Here is a 17,230-nt window from a genome sequence, read left to right as displayed (position 1 = left end):
TAGGTTACAATCGTTCGACGTTTTCTTTGTTGATTAGCTGGTGCAGAAGGCCTAGTGCAAGGCAGAGTTTGCGAGGTTGAATTTAAGTATCCATGCATCAAACATATGTCTGGATCATGTGAAGCCGTCTGCAAGAGCTATATTATTTTCGCAAGTAATCACTTATATATTGAGTTGATGCTTCGTTGGGTCGGATTATACGACCTTTTTTTGCCGATGTTGGTTCTATTGCTAGACCAAAGGAATTTGCTATGCTTACAGTTTATCTATCCTCTTTGTTGATTTACTTTCATCTAGCTTGAAACTCTTCTTGGCCGGTGCTTAATCCCTGCGGCTTAGCATTCGTTTCGTCGTTGAACTAGATCCGAAGTTGAGATTGGAACTCTCAGATGATCCCGAGAATTTCAAGCATTCATCTCGAATAGTACTTGGAATTTTTCCAACTCTTACCTGTAACCACATTTGCTGGTATCTCTCAAAATGAATTACTGTTACTGCTTCTTAACACAAACTTTTTGAGTGAAAGTAACTTTGTTTTTGAAAAATAGGCGTGATTTGGTTTCAAGAAAGATAAACGCCTAAAAAGGTCAAAAGCCAGATACTACACTTGATGGTTAAGAGCTTCCGCTTTAGTCTCCGTAAACCTTCGAAAAATATGCCATTTTTTGTTCTATTTATTTTGAAAAAAAGGAAAATGAAAAAATTACTTTTTAGGGAAAATGCATTTTTTTAGATGATTTCTCGAATCAATTTTGTTAGATGAATCTCTTATTTAGATTATCCATAAAAAAATTACTTTTTAGGGAAAATGCATTTTTTGACTGAAATTGCTGACTTAACACGATAAATGTCAGCTACATTGGTGCCACATCACTGTCACATCGAGAAAATGACTGAAATTGCCAAAAAAAAACAAACAAACAAACAAACAAACAAACAAACAAAGATAGCAGAGTAAAACCGAAATCTGACAACATAAAAGATCGAAATCGCAAAGAAAAAACATATATGACTAAATTCTCATTTGTTATTATAAATATGAGCAGCATTTGTCCATCTCACGAATAAAGATCACACAAAAGACTTACTCTTGTATAAAATGTCTTCAATTACATAATAACACCAAGGATACATATAGCAACAACGTCAGGACTCCAATAAATTCTGAATAAAAACGCATTTTTTAATTACCCTCCCAAGATATGCAACATAATGGCCAATAAAATGTGCTCTTCAATCAATACAAACACATTCCGGTCATTGCTCATAGCATGATCCTGGACCACTCGGAGGACTTCGAGCATACCAATTTCTAACCGGGGCTGCTTCAACCCCACGCCTGGTTAACCGGCATCGAAAATTCTCCAACCTTGGCAGTACAGTGGAGTTTGTAGAAGATAACGTCGCCTCGGCACTCCATAAGCGCTCTACAGGATGAAGCCAGAGAAATCAGAAAGTACTGGGTCATCAATAAATACTAATTTTTAATTGAAATAATCCCAAACCTGTACATGAGAAAACTTATAACATTAATGCCCATTGTAAAAAGACAACGTTTTACTGATTCATATCAGCAGAAACACCCCAAACTCGCAAATCGAGTCACACCAGTCATAAGTAGAACAGTGTCATTTGTACAACCATTTTCTACACATACTTGCGCAAAAAGACAAGGAAAAACTAGCACCAGATGTAAACCAATAGATAAAGATTTCAAACAATAAGCAAAGAATCTAACCACCTAGATCTCTTCACAACATGAAAGGTGAACTTCTGAAACGGATAGTGATTCTGGAACACTTTGATCCATATTTTCTTACTTAATACATCCAAAAATAACAAAGCTTGCAGTAGCTACCACAAAATCAAAAGTTTCATATCTCCATCAGGTAAATTAATTGGGCCCCTTGTTCATCAAAAGCAGAACACACATAAACAATTGATTACAAAATAAAGACAAATCCAACAGCAAATGTCTGCAATTGGAATGTTGTGTGCTGCACTGGCTCCGTGCCTCCGCCCATCCATATTTATTTATCAGTAAATATCATGAATATTTTAAATCAAATATAGGAATATTATCGAATAAATAATCATTTCTTTCCAAAGTTTATGTACCTTTTTTTTATGAATATCAATCCTAAATTTAATTGTTTTCTTTAGTTATATTGCTTCAAATATATGTATTATTTATATGAAAATCACAAAAACTAAATTACTGTGGGTAAAAGATATTTACGAAAGCTAAATATCAACGTTAGTTATGAATATTTGTACCGTGAATATTAAAATTTGGGGACAGTAACCGATGTAGTCATGAACAATTGAGTATATTAGATTTTAAATCAATAATTTTGTATCTAAATAAAAATGGGAAACTTAAAAGATACAATTGGATAGCTGATAAAGGCAATTATACCTTTCCACAATTGGACAACACTTTTAAAGAGGATCACAATAGCAACAAGTTCTTGAAACTGAAGTGCCAATGCAGTATTCCAACACATACCTGCTGCAGCCGCTGCACGAGGCCATATTGTTTGTAGAACATTTGAGGGATCAGCTGTTTCAGCCCACATGCAAACCTCTCCCCCAAGCACAAGCTTTTTCTCTGAAGCATCGGTTATCCCTTCTATAGGATCAGCATAGTAGACAGAATCCCAAGGAACATCCAAGTGATCAAGATACCAAAAACCTTGATTGCTATAAATGCATTTAAAACCTTTTGCAACAGCCTTTGGACAAACTCCAGACCCCAACCTGCATTGAGTACACAACAATGTTTTTGTCCAAAAAGGTGCCAGTACATTTTGAAATTGTCTAATACCAACCTACACAACCAAATACTAACCAGTTATGCACCACAGTTTTGGGGTTGAGATTCACAGCAAAGGAATTGAAGGTTTCTTCCCTGAAGTAACAAAATTAGATGCAAGTATCACAGTTATCATTGGATTAGAAAGTACATGAAAAAATCAAGAAACATAACCTTGATTGAAAACATTAAATTCTGATATCAGAAAAAGTCAACATGAGTATTTAAATAACATGAAATCCAGTAGTCTAATGAATCCTGGTATCTAGACAAAAAAAATTTTGTCGACAAACAAAATTCATTTTTCAGTTCAGGAAATCACAAATCAAATAATTTACCAGTTAACTGGTGTCCAATTGAATGATATTGCAATCTCCTGAGCCCTGAGAACAAAATACTTGTATGCATCTTTACCAGTAAAATTATGGTCTTGAAGCCTGCATATTGAAACTGTAACCATAAGAAGAAAGGTAGGGTAGAAATAGTATGCAGATAACTGGCTCAGAATAAATATAGAAGAGTCTGCTAACTATAGAGCATTAAAAGCAGAATGTACCACAGAAAAAAATACAGTAACCAGTCAGATCAGCATAAGCTGTATCTTTTGGAAGACAGCTGAGGAAAACCACCCACTTGCAGTCCCAATATCAAAATAAAACTTCAAATACCCATCAAACTATTAATTAATTATTAAATACAGTAAAAAGACTACTATAAGATACATCTACATTCAACTCCAAGATATATGAAGATAAACAAGAACGAGAGAAATAGGGACAGCCATATGTGCGGTAGAAAATATTCTTTTTTGAATGAATAACAGTACAACCCTACACTATATATACAAAACTTATTTCTATATTCTATTCACAATCTAACCTTAATTAATAGACAAGACATAAGGAATAAATATAAGTCAAATATTCTAACACTAAATACAATATTTCTTTCCTTTTTTCTACAATATAAATGAGATATTCTTATGGAAGTAAAGGATACTAGAAGAGTTAACAATGTGAATCTATGCCTTAGCATAAAATAAGGAGCCAACATGGCAAATGGAAGTAACGGAAAAGGGACAAAAAGTACCACTGCTTCACATGTGGAGTCGAGTTCCAACAATCTGCACAGATAAGTGAGAATGGTAAACCAAATGGAAAACGTGGAGAGTGTAAAAAGTTAGAACACAAGTGTCACTAACTACATAAAGTGAAATCATCATATTGCTTTTCTTTAGCGAGACAATCATTAAATGCAAAATGTTTCAGGATAGAGTCAGTTATGCTACAACTTGCAGAATCTGGTCTTCGGAATCGTAACATATCAATATAGCCGAACAACAAAAAAAAGCCCTACGAATCAACCAAAATGTTGGTGTTAAATAACGTGTAGAAGATTTTCGTACAATGGGAAACAAACCATACGAAAGCACCATGAGTAAGTCCGAAGAACTAAAATGCAGTTCACAGAACAAAATGCCACTTTTCTCCAAGAGCAGACTAAAATTAGCATGCTCTTGAGTTCCAATCACTAAGAAAAAATACCTAGTTTGTAAATCATCAAGCAAAAGAAGTAACTTGATTCCTTCGGTAAGGCTCCGTCACATATAAAAACCTCAAAAAGGTTCCATTCATATGCATAATCATCAACATATTATATGCTTCGGATACATACAAAGGCCACACAGGTTTCCATTTCCAGGCATAATCATTAACCACTCATGTTTCAGAACCATACTCAAGCGAGTGGTTTACGCTGTACAACCATCTTCATCACAGTGTACATATAAAATGATATTCTTACCAACTCTGGTATATAAAAAATAATATCATTTAAAGGAATTTGCTCAAACTTATTTAAAAATACCCTACGTACGCAAGCGCACACACAATTATAGGGAATGTAAGTCTAATGCCTCTAAAATGAAGGCAACTGATTTCATTTAAAAGAAATACGATCTAACTTATTGTCTTAGATATTTTTTAATATATATATGTATATGTATGCACATATATATATAAATATTAAAATATAACTTTTCTTTAAACAAAAAATGGGGGAAATTGTTCTCTGAGCCTAAAGATCTTGCACCCTCAATCATGAGGAGCGTCCACGGGAACAAAATAGATACGATGATACTTGTCGAGAAGGGATAGGTGAATTGAAGATAAGTATGATCAAAGGTGATACATACACGACGAGACAAGAAATATGGATAGATGTGAGAGAACGAATTTTGATGTGACTATTTAACAAAATATACACAATACATATTATTATGTTACACACAAAGTGTGTGCGTAGTGACTAGTAATAATTATAGTTATACTAATTATTATTAATCATAACAATAGTAGTAATCTATATCTCTATATCTATATATATATATATATATATATATATATATATATATATAGTTTTGATCTTCTGCATCCTAGGGTGTAGGAAATTCATGGATGTCTTGCACACTAGGGTGCAGGGGATCAAAATTTTATATATATATAAGCAAACTTGTCTGCCAAAAACAGAAATAATACATTTTTCCCAAAATTATATTCCAAAAATATACCCAGGACCTTACATCCAGTCTTCAATATAAGCTCTCTTATACAATTTCAGAAATTAATTTGTGCCCAGTTGCACAAGTGACAAGGTCAAACAATAAATCAATCATGCCAAGACTAAAAAAACAGCACATGTACAAGACAAAATACAATGCCAGAGATTTATCATGCTTATCATGCTCACAATATAAAATATCATTCAAATTAATGAGTTCTTATTTTCCTGAGATTTTTCCCAGAACATATTAAGCAACCATCATAGATATCTCCAAGAAAATAAAAAATATCATATAGGAAGGCACTGGTAATGATAAAAAGTACTGGTTTTTACCTGTATGGACCTCATCACCACCTAAATGAAAAAGTTCAAAAGGAAAGATTTTCCTGATGTCTGCAAAATGGAAATTTATGCCACAATCACAAATAGAAGCAGATTCTCCAAACACAATAGTTTATGCAGATAGCGGGCCTAAGAGTATCAAGGATCCAGTGTCTCCTGATGGCTCCAATCAAATAAAACTTTAAATTTAGAGATATCTTTGGCCTCATCGTGACTTGTCTTGAGTTTATATTTCATACCGAACAAAGATCTAGCCCAAGAGAAGAACTTGCAACTAACAATCATACGATAGTGAATTCTTAGTAAGCTACGTCAACAAAAACCTAAGCCAATATAGTAAAACTGGCATATGCTACATTGATAAATCATGAACGTGTGAGTTGCTGTTTGCCATTACTCTTTCACTACTTAAAAGGAAAACTCTCTTTCTAGAGAACATTTTATATAAAGATTTCAAATAAAAAGGATTGGCCACGGATAGATGTTACTCGATGAAAACTTAATGCAGCGACCGACTGGCAAGATAATCATAACAGTTCAACAGAAATCAAGAATCACAAGTTTATTTACCAACTCATGCATGATTTTGACTAAAGAAAGGTATACTGTGACCTGCCAGGATGCCAGAGATCAAATCAAATGTAAAGTTCTTTGAGACATCCAAAGGCTCTCTGCAGGAGGGAGAAGGCCAAAGATCAGGATATCCTATCCCCCTGCATTAAATAAAATCTATTTGATGTTATATACTTGAAGATACTATCAAAGTTAGCAGATGCAAACAAATAAATTTAGCTTCTGAAGAAAAATAAACAGTCGACGGAACCTAAAAATATGTATTAGGTAACCAGAGACGAAAACAACAATGAATTCTCTCCAAATAGCTTCCATTGTTCAAACGAAAGCAGAATTCATACACAGGAAGAAGTGAATCTGGCCTACTAGAAAGTATGCAGACCACAAATGTCCATTTAGCCTTCTGAAACATTTTAACATGAAATAACGCTAATCATAAACATGCAGTCTGATAGATATGCCTGCAGCCTGCTTAATACATAATGTGCAATTGTGTCGTCCAAGTGGCTTCCATTTTGATCCAAACTTAATAAAAGCCAAAATTAAATCACCTAGTTGCTTCCAAACGCTGGTGCTATAAAACCTGAAATTCTAATATATTGTTCCAAGTAGAATTCACAAAAAAATCTTGGAAATGGATACCATAACTGTAGCCTCACTATGTGAGTCATTTTGGTATGTAAACCCATGCCAAACTAGGGGGAATAAAAATGTTAACAGACAAGTTTTTTGTTATTAAGAGTATAATTTACAAGAGAAATTTTTTTGTATTTCATGATCTCGTTGGCTGTACCATGATTCTGCATGCCCAGGAACATCAACTTCTGCCATAACATTTATGCCTGAAATAAAGACAGCTTGAAGCAGTTAGCTGTTAATCCATAGAAATTTAAGTTACATTATGACTTATGGTTTAAACACGAGGAATGACTGGAGATCGGATAGATTTGAATACCACAAGTTGATATTCAACTATTAAGAACAGAATTATTGAAATTGGTCATCTTGAGGGGAAAATATTAACAGTCACTGAAAGGATTAAAATGGTCTCGATTTTGGCTGATTTCAACTTCATCACATTGATTCTACATAGCTCAGACAATTGCTCCACGATTTCAAATCAATCTTATCAGAAAGTTGAGATTCTCCAACACTGAGTAATCATGAATACATATTAGAATCTACTAGTAAAACTCATGGCATGCAACGTACCTCTCAATTTTGCGTAACTTCATTTACGCCATATGCAGTAGACATGAGAGATAAAAACATCATTAGTATTTATAACAGGAGGAAAAATGCCCACATATGAAAATAATTATAGTCCAAGCTTCTATATCAAGGTCATAAGAAATATAACTTTTATCAATTACTGCGAGCTTAATAAGCTGAAACTCTGGCTTTCATAATCCATGGTCCTGCTAATGGGATCAATGGGGATAATTAAACAAATACGTGCCATTCCATAAATATTCTAATAGAAATAATATATTCCTCGTGCAATATCCGCCAAGTTAGAGAAGAATATGACAGAAATATAACAAGTACATACTTAACAATGTCGTAAGCATCATCCATGGTGTATCGCTCCCACTTAGTATATGCGCCTTTCCACAAATTTGAATAGCTTGGCACTTCAAGAGGAAATGACTCTTCGTCTATGACGTGCCAGTGTAGGACATTCTACTGAATGCAATAAAAAAATATTTATATTCCACAGAGAGAAGGAAACAAATTGATCCAACAAAGAGAACTGAAATGGTTAATAACAGATCTCACAAGTTTAGCATATGACATAGAGTCTATAGCTTGCTTGATTATTTCAACCGGCAAATAGTGCCTCGAAGTATCTGCCAAAACATGAGAATGTTGCAGTCATTCATAAGAAAACCAGTATAAGAATAATAATAGATGACCAGTCAACAAAAAACTCCACTTACCTAGCAAAAGCCCACGGTATGTGAATCTCGGCTTATCCTGAATGTACCACGGCGCCTTATATAGTTCTATGTTTTTTGTTTCATAATCAAAATCACATAGCTGGCTCAATGTCTGGACAAACAGCAAATCCACTAAGTGAGAGGATAGCCTTTAAATTCAACTATTTTAATCTTCTCCATGTTTTAGTAAGACATTAGGACCAAGCAAAAACGAATTCCAGAAAACACTCTTGTCAACCCCTCGTCTGATACACAAAATAAACCCAAGGCTGTGTTTCTTCATTTTCCAAAAATACAAATAAATTATTTTATAATTCTTTTTCCAAAAGCACATTCAAAACACTTTTTCATTCCACATTACAATCATTATGTTGATTCAAATGATCACAACTCCCAGAAATAGGTCATTGTTGTATTATATGTTAATCCAAATACCATATCTTCAAACTTAAAATACCCAGTTAATATCAATATTAAAATATTAAATAATCCAATAGATTTTGACATGACATGAAATCTACAGTAGAATATCTTGATCCAAAATATTAACAAACATGCATAATGTTCCCCGATTCAACTTCTTGAAATACATTTCCAGAATATTTACACGAAATATTATCTAAAACTTTTCACCTTGTTTTGTTTCATTTTTTATCTTCTGTTTTCCTTCACCCAAAGCAAATTCAAAATAACAGAATGTGTTATAATCAAACAGAACATAATGTTATATAATTTTTATACTACAGCATGGCACCACTATGTGGAAATTCCTAGCACGATTAAGGATCTTCAGTAAAAAATCTATTTCAATGACAAACCAACACACATCCTATTCACACAACAATTTCTCAAACTATTTCCCTGAAATTCTTCCTCCATAACAATTAAGAAAATGAAGCTATCAAGGTCTTCATTTCAAAGTCAAACAAACACGAAAAAATTAATCCCTCACCCCCACTTTTGGCACTTATCCTTGGTGTCCGGCTTTATTAGTGATATTTCAAGAATGTGTTTTCCGGAAATATATTCTTATGTGACGTAAGTTTTTTTGCTTTGTGAAGGATGATCTCGTGTGACGCTCAGGTACATGAAATGAGTGAAGATATAGTGGCAACGAATAAAAATAAGATAATATTTATGCGAAAAAAAAGCCCCAAAAAGCCGTTCTTTTTTCAGTACATTCAAATGTAAATCTAGCAAACACATTTACAAGAAATCAACTATCACCACTTCTCCAGTACTAAATAAAACTATAATTAGTATCCAAGACTACTTACCTCTAGGCCACGTATAGCCCCATAGACGGTATTTGCCTGCAACATGGCAGAGTAGCTACGCTTAGAATTAATAACATTGGAATAGCGCTACAGTAGGTTGAATAAGAAGCACAAAACAGCTTAGTTTTGGTACTTCAATAATGAACAATAAGAAGATAAAGCTGTATCCCAAATTCATGCCATTGTAATTCATAACAACACTGACAAGTATAAAAGATACAGAGTTCATTAAGCACGATAACACAACCTTCATTCCCCATCAGCCATTTGAAGATTTCTATTTTAGAAAGGAAAATGCATAAATACAATGATCTAGCCTATCTTGTGGTTCAATTCCATGATTTCCATCACCAGGTAGTTAACATAAATGTAGAACAATAAAACTGGCCCCAACATAAATAGCCAGGAAAAATCAGATTGTCTGGCTCAAATAGATTCTCAGAATAAAAAAAAGATATATCATTGTCTTCCAAATCATATACAGTAGGAGTGTTTGATGAAGTGTTCAGAAAACTGATTTAAAAGAGATAAGATGATCTCTGCAGTCAATCGTTCCATACACAAAACTCCACCACGGAATGCCTGCCACCCATAAACCATTATGAAAGGAATCAAAACTGCATCCTCATTGGCTTAACCAAGCTCATTAAACCAATCATAAGTCATGTAGCTCAAAGTTTTCAATGGTTTCCATATTTTCCTGCGGCTTCACCCATTTCATGAGCCCGTTTCGTTAAAAAAACCAATTAATTAAAAGCTTTTTTAAAAAAAAAAACACTTTTCTTAAAAATAACTGTGTTTTGTTAATTGTTACAAAAATTGTTTTAAAGAAATACTTAGGTAGTGTTCGGGAGAGCTTCTAGGAAACATTTATCAGCTTCTCTTTCACAAAATTTTTGTGAAGGAAAAGCGGAGAACTGCTTCCTATTGTAGCTCTGCCAAGCACTACCTTAAAAAATACATTTATAGAAGCTAGACTCAAAGCTGTCAATCTTGCTCTGATAAGGTAATTCAGGTACTTCAATATGCAGGGCTTGTAAAACGCATACAATCAACAGGAGACATTAAACATTTAAGAGTCGTGATTCAACATCCATCGCACTGCGGGTCAAATTCCCAGACGCATGGCCCATCCAACTATTCAAACTCGGGCATTATCAATGCTAGAAAAATGTGTGTTGGAATTATATTTATTAATGAATTATCTGTGATAGGAAAACCCAGTACATTAAATATATAACTTTCACCTCGATTGTGATTTCTCCAATTATCGACAGCTCATCTCTTCCCGCCACCATCAATGAGTAGCTTTCGTCTACTCCGAGTTGAAGCTAAAACACCCAAACCACCCCCCCCCCCCCCCAAAAAAAAAAATTACAAGTTGTCAAGAAGCTGGAGTCAAAGAAGCAAGCTTTATAAAAAAAAATAAAAAAAAAAAATCGAAAAACACCTCTTCATCCTCCGAATGAACGATGACAATGACTTTCGTGAGATCATAATCAACCCCCGTCCTCGGAAACCTAGAACTGTGCTTGAAGATGATGCCTTTATATCTGTCGAAGGCTTGCGATACGATGGAAGAACCGGCACCATTCCCACTGGTAACAAGCGAGAGATTGGGGTCTACGATGAGAGTTTGATTGCCGAAAGTGTAATTCCAAGGCAGCGGCCAGATATAGGTGAGAGAGTCGGCCTCCCCATCATCGAGCTGCTGCTTGAGCTTCCGATTAGCTGAACTGCGAGCCAGGGATGGCGAAAACAGTAGCAAAACCAGTAGAGGAAGAAGATAGCCATAGCTGTTGGGGCTTGAAGAGTGAAGATTCATGTGGCTCAGAAATGGAGAAAATGATTCGTTTACCTACCAACCAGAGAGAAAATCTGAATATGAATATATTACACCATTTGGAAACTATCTTGTCTTCAAATCATTGCTATGGTTTAGTATGAGTCAACTAATGTGATGATAAGTGGATCAATGTGGTTCAGTCATATCATACTTACTCATATTCATCGGAACAACATTTTAATAATTAAATTAAATATATACTAAAAATAAAATAAATAAGAGTCAGTCGTGACTCGTACCAACATATAAACTTCTCAATTTTAATAAGATAAAATATTTTATATATATATATATATATATATATATATATATATATATATATTACAAAAAGATATATTCATTTGTAGCGTCAATTTTATTACTTAGAATTTCAATGTGTGATCCATGAAAATATTATTTTCATATTAAAAATATTTATTTTAGTATATATTGGTGTCCACTGCATGCTCGTGTTACAGTTATATAACTCTTTTTTGGCTAAGTATATAGAGTTATTATTAAAATTGACGTGGGGATAAATCATCGTTATAATATTGTTAAGTTTAAAATGTCATTTCTTAAATTTTCAAAAGTAGTATTTGTGAAAGTTAAGAGTTAAATGATATTTTATTACAATGAGCATGGATGATTTTGCAATTACAAATAAAGTTATACCAAACTTACAAATTTGTCACTATTCGGCGACCGAGGCGGAGTTACGGCGGTTTGAAATTCCCGTGAGAGAGAAAATGATACCAAAAATTGAAAGAATATGAACGACAATAATGATGATGAATAGTGATCTGAGAGGGAGATCAATGTGATATACATACATACATATATATATATATAAATATATATTTATATATATATATATATATATATTTCAATGTAATCGTGTACACGTGTTTACATATGTGTACTCTTTTTTATTTTTTGGAATTAAATCTTGACCCGATTTTAATTATTTTAATTTATAGTCAGTATGATTTTTTCTGAAATTTTTTTTATAGTCACTATGACTTCTTCTGAAAAATTTTTATAGTCATTATGACTTCTTCTGAAAAAATTTTGACAGTCGTTATGACTTCTTCTGAAAAAATTTTATAGTCGCTATGACTTGATAAATTTTTTATAGTCACTAAAACTTCTTCTGAAAAAAATTTTATAGTATCTATTACTTTTCCTGAAAAAATTTTATAGTCACTATGACTTCTTTTGAAAAAAATTTTATAGTCTCTATGACTTTTTCTGAAAATTTTTTATAGTCATTATGACTTCTTTTGAAAAAAAATTTATAGTCGCTATGACTTCTTGGATTATTTATAGTCGTTATGACTTTTTTGAAATTTTTTTTATAGTCACTATGACTTCTTCTGAAAAAAGTTTGACAGTCGTTATGACTTCTTCTGAAAATATTTTTATAGTCTCTATGAATTTTTCTGAAAATTTTTTATAGTCACTATGACTTCTTTTGAAAAAAATTTTATAGTCTCTATGAATTTTCCTGAAAATTTTTTATAATCACTATGACTTATTTTGAAAAAAAATTTTATAGTCGCTATGACTTCTTGGATTATTTATAGTCGCTATGACTTTTTTGAAAAAAAATTTATAGTCACTATGACTTTTTCTGGAAAAAAGTTTGACAGTCGTTATGACTTCTTCTGAAAATTTTTTATAGTCGCTATGACTTGATAAATTTTTTATAGTTACTATGACTTATTCTGAAAAAAATTTTATAGTCTCTACGATTTTTCCTGAAAATTTTTTATAGTCACTATGACTTATTTTGAAAAAAATTTATAGTATCTATGACTTTTCCTGAAAAATTTTTATAGTCATTATGACTTCTTCTGAAAAAAAAATTTTATAGTCGCTATGACTTATTCTGAAAATTTTTTATAGTCGTTATGACTTCTTGGATTATTTATAGTCGCTATGACTTTTTTGAATTGTTTATAGTCTCTCTGACTTTTTTTGAATTGTTCATAGTCGCTATGACTTCTTCTGAAATATTTTTTATAGTCGCTATGACTTGATGAATTATTTATAGTCGCTATGACTTTTTGAATTGTTTATAGTTACTATGACTTTATTAATTATTTATAGTCACTATGACTTTTTTGAATTGTTTATAGTCACTATGACTTTGTGAATTATTTATAGTCACTATGACTTTTTGTTGTGCTCTAAGAGAAATAACGTAGTGCTTAACATGGAGTACTTAGGAGTGGATCAAGTTCTTAAAATTTTGTCTCATGGAGAAGTCCTGAACCCACTCTATTTGCTAGGTGGTGAGGTATCCCGGGACTGTATTTTTGTCGTCTTGACCTCTTACAGCATCGTGGCTTAGGTAGTCCTACCGGGCTGGCCAAGCCTCTAATGGATGAGTAGCCTCAATGAATGCATGGGTCGTGGAGTATGAGTTAACCATTCGTTAACGGAACTGAGTTTTTTTCTATATAATTAAATAGAAAAGTAAACAAATCAACGTAAGTTTATAATTAAACTTAAAATAAAAGAAAATTAAATAAAAGTTTTGATCTGCAGAGTAAATAAAGTAGCGGCAAGCAATTTATTTTAGCTTGCAGGTGTTTGCTCTATGAGTATAGAGTTTCTTTTGTAACGCTCCGAAAATTTATTAACGAATTAATTGGCAATTAAAATAATTATTGAGTGGATAAAATAATTATTATTGCCAAATGAGTTATAGAATGTATTCATAAAATACACTTGACAATTATTCAATGAATTTGACTATTTTTGGATATCTGAAATATTGGCATTCGGAAATTATTATTAAGATATTGAAATAAAAATAATTATTTATGCCAGATAATTTAATTTAGAAAAGTATTTGACAAAGTTAACTGGTCATAGTCTAAGTTTGACTCAATAATTAATTTGAGAAATTATGAGTTCAACTGAGTCAAAATCAATAATTTCAGAAATTTAAATTTATAGATGTTGGGTGTATACCGGAAAAAAAATATCAGATTAGAGACTAATTTTACCAGTTGAGTATCAAATAAATTGATCCGGGTCAGGAAATTATCAAGTTGCTATAAATAGCAAAACACACACTGAAACACCATGAAGAAAACACAGATTCGGATTTTTCCCCATTTTCAAGGGATTTTCTCGACTTGTACTGTAGCAGGTCGCAAAGATCACATCGCCGGCCGTTCATCGGTTTTACGATCGACGATCCGATCGGTCACTTTGTAGCCAACATCAAGAAGAAGCTATTTGTGTAAAGAAATCGACGATCGGACGGTTGGATCGTTGGGAAATTGAGTTAGAACATACGGATTCTGCACAGAATTTGGTTTCACTATAGCAGTCCACGTTTTTTATTTTTCCGGCCATTCACCGGAGCTCCGATCAAAGATCCGAACGGTCAGATTGTATAAAATATCAAGACGAATCTATTGGTATAAATAAATCGAAAATCCAACGGTTGGATCGCCGGGAAATCGACAAAGAACAGATGGGTTTGGTTAAGGTACTATTCATCATCTTCTTCGCCGAGATTTTCACGATTCGAGCTTGTTTTTGTTAGTTTTTGAATTTCTAAATGATAGTAGGTGATGTGTAGAACATTTCCCGAGCTTATTGTAGTATTTTTGGTGAAGAAATCGAGCTAATCGGAGCTGTTAAAGTTCGCCGGAACCGGACTAAAATTTTAAGATTCCGGCCGCGTCGGAGCTCCGTTTCGGTCGTGGATTAGATGGTTGGAATCGTCTCGTCGAACTCTACAAATATGGAAAATTTCATAATTTTTGGACAAAGTTTCGCCGTCGCCGCCGTCTTCTCCGGCGAGCCACCGGATTTTGACATGTTAACCATTTTTTATCATCTCGACGTGATAGATCCAAATATCCAAGTTTCGAGTCGAATTTCAAAGCCGTGAAGCGGTGAGAACGCAATAAAGTTTGCGAAATTTCTTTGGTCAAAGTTTGACCAGAGTTGACTAAGTTTGACTTTTGACCATTATATGATTTTTCGCATATCGGAAGCTAATTGAGGATATTAAGAGGCATAAATCAGCAGTTAGGGATTTGAGCTTTCCAGAATTGAAAAGTTATGAGATTCCCGAGTCACGATCTACGAAACCGGTTAAGTTTTCGTGCGTTAGAAACGCAAAGGCATATTTTTATCCATTCTTGCTCACCATTTAAATCATATGTACAAGGTTTTATGCATTAAAAGTATGTTGAAGTGCATTGTATGTGGTTTAGAACAAACTCATGAAAGCATGCATATGACTCAAGTTATGATGTATTTCTGCCATGTACTCATTCAAGCCTGCTGATCCATGGGTTGGAGTTTGAGTTAGGGTCCTTATGGTCGGGTTATTTTATTTTTGAGTTCGAATAATTTAATTAGTTGTTTAAATGGCTAATTATTGGATCATGTACTTGGTTAGCTTTAATGCATAATTGGGCTAATTTATGATTCGGGCCAGATTAAGAGTTTATGGGCTAGATTAAGTTATTAATGAGCTAGCTTAAGTTGATGAATAAATTTTTAAATTTATAAGTCAGTCTAAATTGATAACGGGTCATTCTAGCAATTTATGGGCTTAAGTTAAGGGGGGTCAGCAGCTCGAACAAGTCTATGGAATTAAATGGTCCGTAAATATATATTTAATTCATGCATGTATTTTTTTAGATATATATATATATATAAGTATGAATTTTATGAAAAATAATTAAATATATATTTACGGGCAATTTTTCATGAAATAAAGAAATAATGATAAATTTTAAGTACATGCATACATGAAATATTTTTATGATGTGTTTATGATTGAGAATTGAGCATGAAAAATATTTTTATGGAAATTGAAGTGATGTGGCGGCACAGAGGTGGTTTACCACGGGCACAGAGGTAGTTCTACTACCGGCATAGAGGTGGTTTTACCACTGGCACAGAGGTAGTTTACTACCGGCATAGAGGTGATTATTCACCGCCACGTACGTTGGTTCTTTTAGACTGATCAGTCGGCACAGTTATTAGTCACATTCATGGATATGACCATACTCAGTTTTTATAATTATGACATGCTTATGTATGATTAGTTATGATGTATGTATGACTGATGATGACATATTTTCTTATGATGCATTATTTTAAGATCATGCATGTATATAATATATTCACGATATTTTATACGATATGTGTTTGCATGTGGTTTTATATTGCTTATTACTGGATAGAGCATGCTGAGCCTCTAGGATCACTATATTTAGATGGTGCAGGTATTATGAGTATGATGATGATGAGGAGGTCCCTACTGGCAATGAAGGCGTATGAGTGTCCAGTGCAGCTAATACACCCGTGACCGATGCTCAGTTTATGTTCAGTGATTTTTTTGAGATTTAAAGCAGTTATTTTCGCACATGTTTTAATATTTTCTCTTTTCACAGTTTATTGGTTTTGAAATGTTTTGCGTATGCATGGATTTATGAGAGTATAATATTTAAGTTTTTATGTTACGAATCTTGCATGCAAGGATTTAAAAAAAATAAAATTTAGTAGTAGTATCGGGTCTTTTCAATTGGTATCAGAGCATGGTCCTTGGAGGGTGACTAGCCTGCTACGTGAAGCTCAGAAGCCGCATTGCCAGTCTGTAAGATTTAAATGCTTTAAGGTATGTTTTACGTATGAGACACATGAGTTATGTTTTCACTAAAATATGTTATAAGATTTTTAAGTTAAGATACTTAGTTATGCATAGCGGTTGCGTGTGGAGTTTATGGAAATTGCAGCGTGCATTTGAAACGTGTTTTACTTGAAGGATGTCAGGATGACTGCGAGAACGATAGATCGGAGGAAACTATAATTTAGAATGAGAATTAACCACTTGAGATTATTATTTTATATTGCC

At 33.3% G+C, this 17,230-nt stretch overlaps 1 protein-coding gene across 1 annotated transcript; it reads right to left on the bottom strand.

The window, feature by feature from the left end:
* Positions 1–1,007: 1,007 nt before the first annotated feature.
* LOC140870715 (beta-hexosaminidase 1) lies at positions 1,008–11,457 on the bottom strand. Its single transcript, XM_073273103.1, has 15 exons — positions 10,960–11,457; positions 10,757–10,840; positions 9,510–9,545; positions 8,233–8,344; positions 8,072–8,142; positions 7,845–7,975; positions 7,505–7,521; positions 7,086–7,134; positions 6,332–6,432; positions 5,711–5,770; positions 3,905–3,938; positions 3,154–3,252; positions 2,852–2,911; positions 2,510–2,760; positions 1,008–1,427 (listed from the first exon to the last, which is right to left on the bottom strand). Exons 1-15 carry the CDS (start codon positions 11,332–11,334, stop codon positions 1,258–1,260), a joined length of 1,650 nt encoding a protein of 549 aa, XP_073129204.1. The 5' UTR covers positions 11,335–11,457; the 3' UTR covers positions 1,008–1,257.
* Positions 11,458–17,230: the final 5,773 nt, after the last annotated feature.

This window comes from Henckelia pumila, unplaced genomic scaffold, assembly GCF_033568475.1.
Source record: "Henckelia pumila isolate YLH828 unplaced genomic scaffold, ASM3356847v2 CTG_19:::fragment_3, whole genome shotgun sequence".
NCBI lineage: Eukaryota > Viridiplantae > Streptophyta > Magnoliopsida > Lamiales > Gesneriaceae > Henckelia > Henckelia pumila.
This window is presented reverse-complemented; position numbering and strand designations above follow the sequence as displayed.